The sequence below is a fragment of the Juglans regia genome, chromosome 9 (genome assembly GCF_001411555.2).
Source record: "Juglans regia cultivar Chandler chromosome 9, Walnut 2.0, whole genome shotgun sequence".
NCBI lineage: Eukaryota > Viridiplantae > Streptophyta > Magnoliopsida > Fagales > Juglandaceae > Juglans > Juglans regia.
In genome coordinates this window covers 19,704,508-19,716,090 of record NC_049909.1, presented here as the reverse complement: position 1 = coordinate 19,716,090, position 11,583 = coordinate 19,704,508, and the positions used below count along the sequence as shown (strand labels likewise).

The 11,583-nt window shown below is 35.1% G+C and overlaps 1 protein-coding gene across 1 annotated transcript; it reads right to left on the bottom strand.

The window, feature by feature from the left end:
- Window positions 1–9,304: 9,304 nt before the first annotated feature.
- Window positions 9,305–10,749, bottom strand: LOC108997428 (heavy metal-associated isoprenylated plant protein 39-like). The gene is made up of 3 exons (XM_018973704.2): window positions 10,517–10,749; window positions 10,083–10,158; window positions 9,305–9,795 (listed from the first exon to the last, which is right to left on the bottom strand). The coding sequence occupies exons 1-3, from the start codon at window positions 10,520–10,522 to the stop codon at window positions 9,542–9,544; spliced, it is 336 nt and encodes a 111-aa protein (XP_018829249.1). The 5' UTR covers window positions 10,523–10,749; the 3' UTR covers window positions 9,305–9,541.
- Between the last annotated feature and the right edge of the window lie 834 nt (window positions 10,750–11,583).

Sequence of the window (11,583 nt, the reverse complement as noted above, 5' to 3'; positions counted from 1 at the left end):
TATATTGTTGAAATAAATAGAATTATTATTTATCAAATGTAGTGCAACCATCTTTGAAAAATCTCTTTGCACACAATTTTTTTAAAAAATTTTTATTCGTATTGTAATTAAGCTAAAAATCATTTTTTCGCTATATTTTTTTTAAACGCACAGATACGTTCTTTGGAATTTTTTCGGCACTCCGAGAGTTATTTAATTAAATCCAATCGAAATTATATTAAAAATTAAAAAATAAAAACAACAGTTTGTATCATCCAAAATTATTCGAGAATATTGAAATTATTTAATTCCAAACTTGTTAAAAAAATCAAATTTCTTAATTTTTGTTAACACAAGATCCTCATGTGGCCGTAATATGATTAAATTTTTTATTGCTAGTGTGCTCATATAAGCAATAAAAGTCAATTTTCTTCTTCTACATCTATTTCTATCCAATTTCAACATCAGTTCAATAAAATATGAAACATGTTCGCGAATAAAAAATCTTTTCTTGTAACGGCATAAAGCTAATAATTTTTTACAAAATATCTGGCTTTCACCAATTAGAGTCATAAAATATCATCGACTTTAATACAAAAATCAACTCCCACTCCTATTCGCCCACATGCTAAGTGCGATTGAGTCATTTGTTGCTGTCATGGCCTGTGCAGATGCAGATGACATATCAGGAACACGCAACAGATGATTCAGATGATCTACAACAGTCTGCCCCTGATAGCGATCCAGATTCCTAAATTTATGCAAATATTTATCATTCAGTGTAGTGCTGCGAATAATATTATGCATAACACAACATCCAATGATAATATATCGTTGCCTGCAAAGCTTGAACTCATTCATGTACTGTAATATCTTAAAGCGTTTCTTTAGAACTCCGAATGTCCTCTCAATAACATTCCGTAGGGAAGAATGCCGATAATTGAAATGATCTTGATATCCTTGGAATGAACAATTTTCATGACGTTCAGACCTGTGATATCCGGATACGGCGGTATAAATCCCTGAATACATGGAAAGACAGAATCTACTAAGTAATATCCACCTAAAAAATATAAACATTCCATTAATAATATTTTGTTTAGAGATTACGGAATATCGTTTGTCCATAAATTAATTACGTATAAATACTTACCCTCAGGAGGCCATGGGAAACGTGTGTCTACATGACTCAACGCATCCATAAATAGTTGAGCATCGTGGGTAGTGTCCTCCCACCTAGAATATACGAACGTAAACATTATATTGAAATCACGCACTATGAGGATATTATGGCTAACTCAATGATGCTGAGTTATATACGCATTATATATTTGGACGGGTACCACTGCGTCGATAAAAGTCTCGTCGATTGCACCATAACATTTCTACACATATATAAGCCAATGTTATTTCTGCATGTATAGTCAATGAGTAAAAGCACACTGTGATAGTGTCAACCACATATCTAGAATAGTATTAATTTCGAAGAAGAATTTGTTATCTCGAACCATGGATAATGTTTGGGATTGCCGAGAATATAAGGCGACACCCCATTACCTTGTGTATTGATAATCACTTTAGGAGCTAGGAGACATAGTGCACACATGACTTTGTACATATGTCGATTAACAGTTTCAATCGAATGTTGAAACCCGTCGGCTGTGAACCGTTGAACTGAGCCATGTGCGACGGTGTATGCAAACAAGGCAACGACTTCCTCAACGGAAACCCCTCGGGTCGATTCGAGAATGACATCCGCGCGTAACGTATTGCATAACGTTTGGAATGCATATACTTCCATCCGAAACATGTCCAGACAATTCCCCAGGTGTCCATTGAGAATTGTGATGATATAATCTCGTCCGCATATGCCGATATCATGCTGAGGCATTCGTTCAGCCGCTGGCACAACGGATGCCTATTTTGTAGTGACAATAAAAACGATTAGGTTATCTATATTTGAGGGATTATGCCTTTGCCATTGTTGATATTCCTCCCATGTTGGATAATAGTTGCTACTTGATGCACCCTCATCGAAGGCGTTGTTTGCCTCCATTTGGGGCTCATCATCTGACCCCATTGTTTGCGTCCATCTGATATTCATACCCGTCTGACCCATTTCCTTCGTCCATTCTGTAGTTTGAAAAACAATTAGCCGAAGTACATTCCTCCATTTGCATGAGTAGGACATAAATTCATTTATTGGTTATAACAATTAATATTAACAAAATTGTATCAATTATAGACAACTTATATCGGTCAATTATATCAGTCATATACCAGGTTTCATCCCACATGAATAAAATCCATCCGTAAATTGATATAGTTTATAAGCAACGGATACAACAAATTGCATAATGTAGACTCAAGAGCGAACCTAGATTTTTTAGGAAAGACGTCGATCTTGGCGAACTTTAAAACCTCTTTTCAATGTCACAGTGAGAGAGAGAGATGGAGAGAGAGGTGCTCGCTTCGTTGCTCTTTTTCCTGCTCTCGGTGCGTTGTTGTGACAAGCTGTGTTCTGAGGGATTTTTTCTCTCGCTTTTTTCCTCAAGCAAAAAATTGATGTTTTGGAATTTGGGAACTTGTTATTGGTATGGACGCATCTTGTATTTACATAAGCATCAAATTTATAAAGGAATATATATGGGTGGCATATTTATATTTTTGTTTTGTTTTTCATTTGTCTTTTACCTGGCAATATTTTTCTCTGATTTTTCTTTTCTTTCTTAGCATATATAATGTTGAACATCGACATATCCTAATCTTTGTGTCAGAATGTTCTTGACAAGCTCCTATATGGAATCAACAATATTAAAAAAGAAAATGCAAACATTAATAGTACAGTTTTTCCTGAAAAGCTCCTATATGGAATCAACAATATTAGAAAAGGAATGCAAAAATTAATGGTACAGTTTTTCTTGACAAGCTCCTATATGGAATCAACAATATTGGAAAATGAAATTAAAAAATTAATGGTATATTCTTTCTTGACAAGCTCCTATATGGAATCATCAATAATAGAAAAAGAAATACCCCATTTGCAGGTTCATTGTTGGATCTCCAGAACACAAGCTGATTCACATTACTTGATGGCCATGTCCAGATCTTAAAATGACTGAGCATTCTGGGTCCCTCCGCAGTCCTGGCAAAGAATGGAAACATGTTCAGATAATATCCACCATTTTCCTTTCCAAGTACATAGGGAAAACTGGAAATAAGTGATATGACTATTTATTTTAATTGAATAATAGCAGGTAATATAGATCAACATGAAAAGAGAACAAATGATTATGTAACATATAATAATTAACTCCCCCGTCACCATTCTGAATATTCCTCACAACTGAAAATGTCAAGTCCTCTTTTGGCCTATAAGGAATTGGACCAAAAAAGCAATCCATGAAACACAGGTTCCAGACAAATGATGCATTAAATGCAATTGTCCAGAAAACATTAATCAACCGTCATAAATTAGACATAACCCTCAACAACATGTGCAAAAACATAGAAACAATCCTAGGGAAAATAACAACCAAACTAATAGTGTCCAAACAAGTCTGAAGCCAATCCTCATATGCGACGTCACGGCAACCCCCCAGATCCAATCATGTCTGCACTTCGGGGTGATGTATAAGAACATGTCCTGCATATTTTCTTGAAGAAAATACATTGATGCTTTGTTATATTGTTCTGTAGGCAGCTGCAGGGTCAAGTGCTCCAACAACTTCATACATTGAGGTATCTTGCTAAATGATGCGTTCGATCCACTTGAGCCTTCACTTTTGCTACGCTTTCTACTAGCACCCTCTTCAAACATCTTCAGCTCCAACTCAGTACTAGCGGACGTGCTGGCAGCCATGACTTCAAGAGCTCTACTCAATAATGGGGAAATGGTACCCTGAACAGGCTCCATTGCTTTGCAATGAGTTATCCTTGAAGAACTCCCCAGTCTCACACCTGACTCACTCATGTATGGGCAGTCTATATCAGTGGGTGCATCCGTAGCAATTCCCAGTACAGGATCCTGTGCCTTTGCCTCCTCCTCAAGGCGGCCCTCCTCATTCGACGAGAGGAGTTCTTGCGTGGATGCATAATGGAGGGCCCCTGTTGCAACAGACTGTCTAAAAATGGTGCGGAGGAGATCATAGTCTAGACAACCATCCCTCTTGAATGCCACGCACCTAACCGTAGGTGATTGTTATGTTAGTACAGTAATAATGCACAACAGTACAGAAGTATGGGAAATGTTATATTAATTAATAAATGATGACATTTTATTTAAGATGAAAGAAAAGGATTATCGATATTGCCCTAGCCCAATGCTCCTCCGTGGCAACAACAAGCTTTGTTTGCTGATTCCAACCCATTCTAGTCTGGCTCAGAAAATCAGTGAACAGCCGTAGCCTCTGTATCAGTCGAGTGATTTTCTCTCGAATTTGGTTCGCATCAATTGACTTCCTCCCAACTTGAGTTATCTTTTCTGTAAGTCTAACGTGGTCTCGGTTGGTGATTTTTGACCCCAACCAATTTCCCATCATGTGTCTCTTAGTAGAGAATATCTACCAACATCTACTCCATCCCATCGGTCCATAGTTTGCCGGTATTATGTTCTTCAGGATCCTCCATCAAGTGCTAGTCAATGCAAACATAAGAATCCAAAATCCAATTTTCCAAAGTAGTAATGGTTAGCGGTTAGTGCGGCCACAAGTGTCCTAGATTAGCCAAACGAATGTGTAATAATAACTCACATATTAGCTTTAACAAGTAAGAATGAATTGATTAGAAAGAAAGGCATAAGCAGTCACATAATAATATGATAATATAGTGAATATGATATAAACAAAACATAAGAAAATGGTCTCTTGAAGTAACAGTCATACCTCCCTCGGTGCACGCGTGGAAGATCTCAGCCAATAGCGCTGTAATAAAGATAAAAGAAAAAAATTACCAACTACCATGATTAGTAAAAAAGTTGGGGATAAGAAATGAATTCATGAAAGCTAGCTAGCGGATGCAAGTATTAACATCAAAGTACGTATTTATACAATCTGATAGGTGACATAGATCAAGAATTAAGCTAATTAAGACATCTCAGATTCATATATATATATATGTGTGTGTGTGTGTGCGCGCGCGCGCGCGCGCGACGCGTGTGTGAGTGCAATAATGACATTATTTTATAAGGATTACTAACATATTAATTGAGGTGGCAACTTCAATTGGCCATGTGTAAGCTATGCTACCTTTATATCGATCATATGCATTTATAAATATGATCTCTTTAAATGGAATGTCAAAGCGAACTCCACGTAGTTTGAAATGGTGGGGAAAGACAAAACAAAGGTGCAAGCAACATCGCAAGGATTTGTTCCTTGGCTAACTCGAAATTATAGTATTGCTTTTCACCCAATGCTCTACATTAAACACTATGCATCCAATACCACTCTTCTCAACCATTATGTTTTGAATGTCTCGGTCAACAATACATCATTCATGCCAAAACTATCTTTGTTTTCTGATTACATGCCTCCAAAGGTATTGAAAATGTTGCACTCCAAGTAAGAAAGACATTGTGATCACAAGTAATGGGGACACCATGATGATTACTATTTGTATGCATGATGAATGAAGAAAATAGAGTAATGGAGTGCGAAAGCGAACTTCAAGTAAAATGTTGCACTCCAAGTAATATTTGAATGCATGATGAATGAAGACAATGAAGAATAATCTAACACCTAAATGAACAAAATGATCGTTAAAGTAGGCCATAAATGCATGGTTGAGATAAAAGATGACTATGGATAAAAGCTATGCTTGGTTGAACAAAAAGTGGAGGCCTGGAAAAGAGAACTCTATCTCTTGCTTCCTTCCACAAGCCCCCAAAGTGAACGAGCAGAGAAAATGATGATCTAGATGTTGGAAACGTGAAGGGGATTGTTCGAGCATATTATGATGGAAACATGTTGACTCTAATTTAATAGTTCCTGCAAGCCACATTAATGAATATTCTATATATATATATATTCATCAAATATTTTTATTTATTGATTATTAATAGATATGTTTTAACATACAATTTTTGTGTTAGTTAATAAGCTTATGGATAATTCAGAATAATTGGTTAATAGCAATTTTAAATTAGTGCCAATCATAGTCTACACTTTTGATTAAAAAAAAATGTCTAGGATTTGTATAATCTTAGGGCTGAAGTACAACATCGTAACAAAAACAAAACAATAAGATAATGCTGGAGGGATTTGGGAACTTTTCATGTCATGGGGGTTGGGATAGTCCAACCAGGTAAAGAAACAAATAGTAGTGAAAAAACTAAATAAATCAATGACGGCAGTTTCTGCTAACAAGTAGAAATAAAAAAAAAAAAGAAGTATCATGCTAAATAGCACATGACAAACTAATATCAGTTTGATTTCTTCAAATCATTGTTGGTATTTCTGCTAATGTTCACAGTGCAAGGGATACATGGCCAACAAAAAAAAAAAAAAAATTTGTGGGCAGTCCAACATGTAATCTGCATCTGATAAAAAATATCTTGTTTTAAACAAAATAGGTCTCTCATGTTGGCCTCCTAACAAATATAAAAATAATGGTTGGTATTTCTAAAGTGTTGTTTAACTTAATACACTCAACAAATACATGCAATCACTTCCCACTCCTATTATGTAAATCCTCAGTAATAGGTACATTTCTACCATTATAACAGAACAGAAAGTAAAATGTGAGTTGTTGAATCCAGTGAGTACCTCGAAGGAGCGTGTTCTCGACCCTGTGATGAAGGATCTGCTGAACAATCTTAGGGATTATTGTGATTGATGGGAAATGCAAGACACGCAGCTGCGTATTGTGCTTTTGGCCATGGCTGCCTTATTCGAGAAATTTGGGAAAAACCTAGCTCATGGGTTCAGAGTAGGGCTATGCACATCCAGTAGTAAAGGAATCTTCCATAGCTGTCGAATTTTGTCCGAGATAGGATGCGGCCCTCAGGAGGGTATTTAAACTCATTTCAGTGCCGACATCGAGAGAATGGGAGAAACGGTTTCTTCATATCAATGCTTCAAGATAGAGAGAGGAGTTCAACAGAGAGAGGTATGATTAGGGCTTCAAGATATCTTTCAGTGTCAATGGACTCATCGATTACACACTAGACTTGATTGCTTCGACTGTGATGGGGAAAGGAAGAATTTCAAAAAAGGGGGGAAGGCACTGGTTTTGGGAAGCTTGTCGATAGAAAGGGAGATAGAGATCTGGGTACTTGGCACATGTACGATTGCTGAAGGGTTCAGCTTTCACTTTGGGGTGATTCGATCTTGCTTCTTTGTTGTAAGAACCGTGCTACAGCCCCCGCTCCCTCTCCCGCTCTCAGTCCCGCTCAGTGTAAAATATAGTGTTTTTTTATTTTACTTTTTTATACATGTATTTTTTTAACACTATAAAATATTTTTTAAAAAAATAAAAAAATTATAATATCATTAAAAAATACTTACTTAATCGTTAAGTAAAAAAAAAAATATATTAAAAAAATAAAAAAAAAGGTAGCGGGACCGGAAGCGGGACCGGAAGTGGTGAGAGTAGCATTATTCTTGTTGTAAAACTGAAATTTGTCTGTAAGACCCATTGCAGAAAACCATGAGCATGGGGCCCTCTTGTGTTTAATTCATATCGATTATGTATTATGCAGGTTAGCACTTGCAATTGAAATTCAATGTTGAGAGGACTAGAGGAAGTGGATTTTAGAGTATAGAAAAAATGAATAAAGTAAAGTGGTTTCTTGTTTATATTTGAGAATTGTTTATTTTCATCAACAGGTAATTGTTATTGGAGAATTATTACGTCTTATAAGAAGATTTTATAAAAATAAATTTGCATATTAAAGTGACTTAGTAAGATATGTTAAATTTATTTTACAATAAAAAATACTTTACAATCTAACATACTAGTCAGACCACATCAGTTTGTATTTTTTTTGTAAGATCTTTTTGTAAACCAAATATTTTTCAATTTGGAAATGGGTATGTCAAAGACTTTTTGTATAGGAAAAAAAAATCTCGACCATATGGTGTTTGAGCTGAGTAGTGATAGACATACAACTTTTTTTATAACTTTTTATACAACTATATTTTAAAATGAGGTTATTTATGTAAAGTTATATTACTTTTATAAGTTATTTTTAGGGTGCTACTTGCACTGTATGGGTAGCCCCTCCCCGGCCTCCGCTTTGCATGGGTCGGGGGTGGGGTTTTCACTCCCACCCATTTCAATAATGGACTACAGTCCACTAGGTTAAAAAGTTATTACTGAGTCTAAAAGTGATCAAAAATATATTTTTGAACCTAAATTGTAAATTTAAATTTGTAAATATGATTTAAATTTAAAAACTATATAGCTTTTAAATTTGCTTGTGCATATTTTATGTAAATTGTGCTGTAGTAGGATGACCTTTCTATAAATTCTCAAGGCAATACAAGAGTCTCACAATGCTTAAGTGTGAGACTCTTGTATTACCTTGACAATCTATAAAAGGGTTACCCCACTATACTACACTACAACTTATATAAAATATTAAGTAAAAGTTCTACTTAATACATATTACTATATTTATATATAGTAAAAATAATAAATATTTATAAATATATATAGTTATATAGTAGAAATATATATCTATATATTTATATAATAAAATATATAAGTGCGGGGCGGAGAATATGCGTGGCAGGGAGGGCCTATGTGGGGTGGGGCGAACGGGGGCAGGGTAGCTGGGTGCGAGTGCCCGCTGCCCACCCCTAGTTATCTTATATAAAAATGCACTTCATTTAAAACATAGTTGTATCAAATGTCGTAAAAAGGATTGTATGTCTATCATTTTCTACAAAAAGATGTTATAAAAAAAAACTTACAAATTGATGTGATCTGACTAATACATTAGATTCTAAAGTATTTTTAATTGTAAAATAAATCTGAAAATTTACTATTGTAAGATTTAGAAGCAGATGAAATGGACAAGCTATTTTTCTTTTGCGGTGCCAGTAATTATTGGTATTGGAGCAAAACCTGCCGTCAATCCCTTTGAAAGTGTGCACTTAAATACAACTGTTTGTGCAATACAGTTGAGCCTAATTTTAAATTACACTGGGTAGCGAAAATTAATGCAAATTTGACTTGAAATACTTTGTGCAATCAGAAATCTGATAATAAATTGAATTTCTGTACTCTATAATCAACTTCAGTATGTAAATTTATTTTATAAAGACGTAACAATAAACGGTTGATGAAAATAAACAATTCTCAAATACGGACAAGAAACCACTTTTAATTCCATAACTCACTTTATTCATTTTTTCTATACCCTATAATCCACTTCCAGATCTTGTCCTCTCAACATTGAATTTCAATTGCAAGTGCTAACCTGCATAATTCATAATCGATATGAATTCAACACAAGAGGGCCCCCCTGCTCATGGTTTTCTGCTATGGGTTTTACAGACAGATTTCAATTTTACAACAAAGCATTCAATTTTCCAGTTGTTTCCTCAGGCCTCACCAATCAGCATATGACACAGTTATTTTGATACTCTTCTCCATGATATGGCGGATAATAACAGTATGTGAGCACGGGAGGAGGTTGTGTTTTATTAGCGTCATCCTTCTTCTCATCCTTCTTCTCCTCTTTTGCAGGCCCAACGGTCAGAAGTTCTGTGCGCCAACATTTGCTCACCTTCCTCACAACATCCACCGGGTCTACCGTGCCAATGACTGTCAATTTTTGATCCTTCATGTTCATATCAATTGAATCAATGCCTGCAAATGTTGTTGAACAGAGCAGAATTAGATAAGTTATGAGTAGAGAGTGATTAAGTTTTCTTTTTTCAATCAAATCCGAGACGTTTAATTAGATAGGATTGATAGCTCCAATTGGTAACAGATATTTGCAGGAAAAAGAAGGGAAATAAAATTATCTGAATCACAAAAGTTGCATTCAATTAATCTTAAAAGAAATCTTGAAACAGAGATGGCACGACCAATACGTTTCATTGTCTTTGTCATTAACAAAACACAGGCAGCTGGAAACCTGTTAGAATCTATACCTATAAGGCTGGAAACTGCTTTCAGGGCCTTCTGTTTTTCTTTGTCATCGTGCAAGTTCAGCTTCAACACAATTTTCTGCAACAAAAACAAAATTTTTTTGTTTCAGAGATTGGAGACAACAAACATGACTATGATGATACAGAAACAGTAATACTCTCTAAATAAAGAAAGACGACCATCCCAGAAAAGTTCATACTTTTGAAAATCAATTTCCAAAGTCTGCTTATGAATAATTCAGAGGTCTTCAGAGAAAGGGATAGTTTCAAGAACAATGACAAGTGCAATGAAGAAAACGATAAAAGAAAACAACGAATTCTGGAATATCAATAGTAAAGTTCATCAAGAACTCTACAGTATAAGAATTGCATGCAGTGTACTTCATTAAAAATCGTGAAACAACCAGAAGTTGGACTAGCATGGAGGGAAACCTCACCTTCATTTTCCTGGGTCCAAAGTTCTCACACAGGCGGGAGGGAAAGGGGAAGCAAAAGAAATGTGTTTTAACACACAGCTTAGTTTAACCAATCACATATATATATATATATATATATATATATATATATAAGATGATCGGATGAGCAGAGATTATGTACGTGAAGAAGCTGAACAAGAAGAATGTGCGAAGAAAGAGAGAATCCCAAGACTTTTTCTCTTCGTTGAACAGATTTTGGAAGATGGTAGGACTTTAATAAATTAGTAACGCTAAGGACAATGTATAGTGTGTAACTGTTATACAATTATTTTAAATAAGAATAAAATTTATTATTAAAAAATTAATTTTCTTCTTATAAAGAATCTATATTTATTTATTTATAATATTTATACACTTGTAACTCCAACTATAGAATGCCAAAGTCTAGTCAAGAAAAAGGAAAACTAAATTGAAAAGTAGCAAGTGGACCAAGTCATGGTATTGGTGGTATTTGTATCTACTAATTCTTGAACAGTCTTGGGAGTATCGACACGTGGAATTCTTATCCTATCATAGCAAAACGAACCAAAAGAAGGGCTGAATATTGAACAAGGAAAAATTTTTGCATCTGCCTACACGGGCACACACTGAATGCATTGAGTGTAAAAAAAAAAAAAAAATGTGAAGTGTGTGCCGGGTGTAGGCAGATGCATAGCAAACCCCATTGAACAAATAAACCGATATCAAACACAATCCTCAAACACATTCTTTCTTTGTCTTCTAATTCCTCCCATTATTTTTTTGTTGTTGACTGTTATCTCAAACACATCATGAAAAAGAAGCCTCATTCCCTTCTGAAAGTTCAAGTAAACCGATATCTATCAATTATGTGTAGAAAATTAACACTGGATTAATTAGCCATCTGCCCATCCATAATCTCACTGTCATGGACCACATTTATTGATGCTGATGTGAATCGTTCTTAAGACCATACGTAGAATGAGTATTTTCATTCATAGGGCCCAAATTATAAATATTTAACCAATTTTTTTTTTATGTATCGTTATCGGATGGATGTGCATAATGAT

Excerpts from the sequence above, each read along its gene's own strand:
- LOC108997428 (XM_018973704.2), bottom strand. Across the intron at positions 9,796-10,082 it reads AGCAGTTTCCAGCCTTATAG|GCATTGATTCAATTGATATG; the intron begins GTATAGATTCTA and ends CAACATTTGCAG.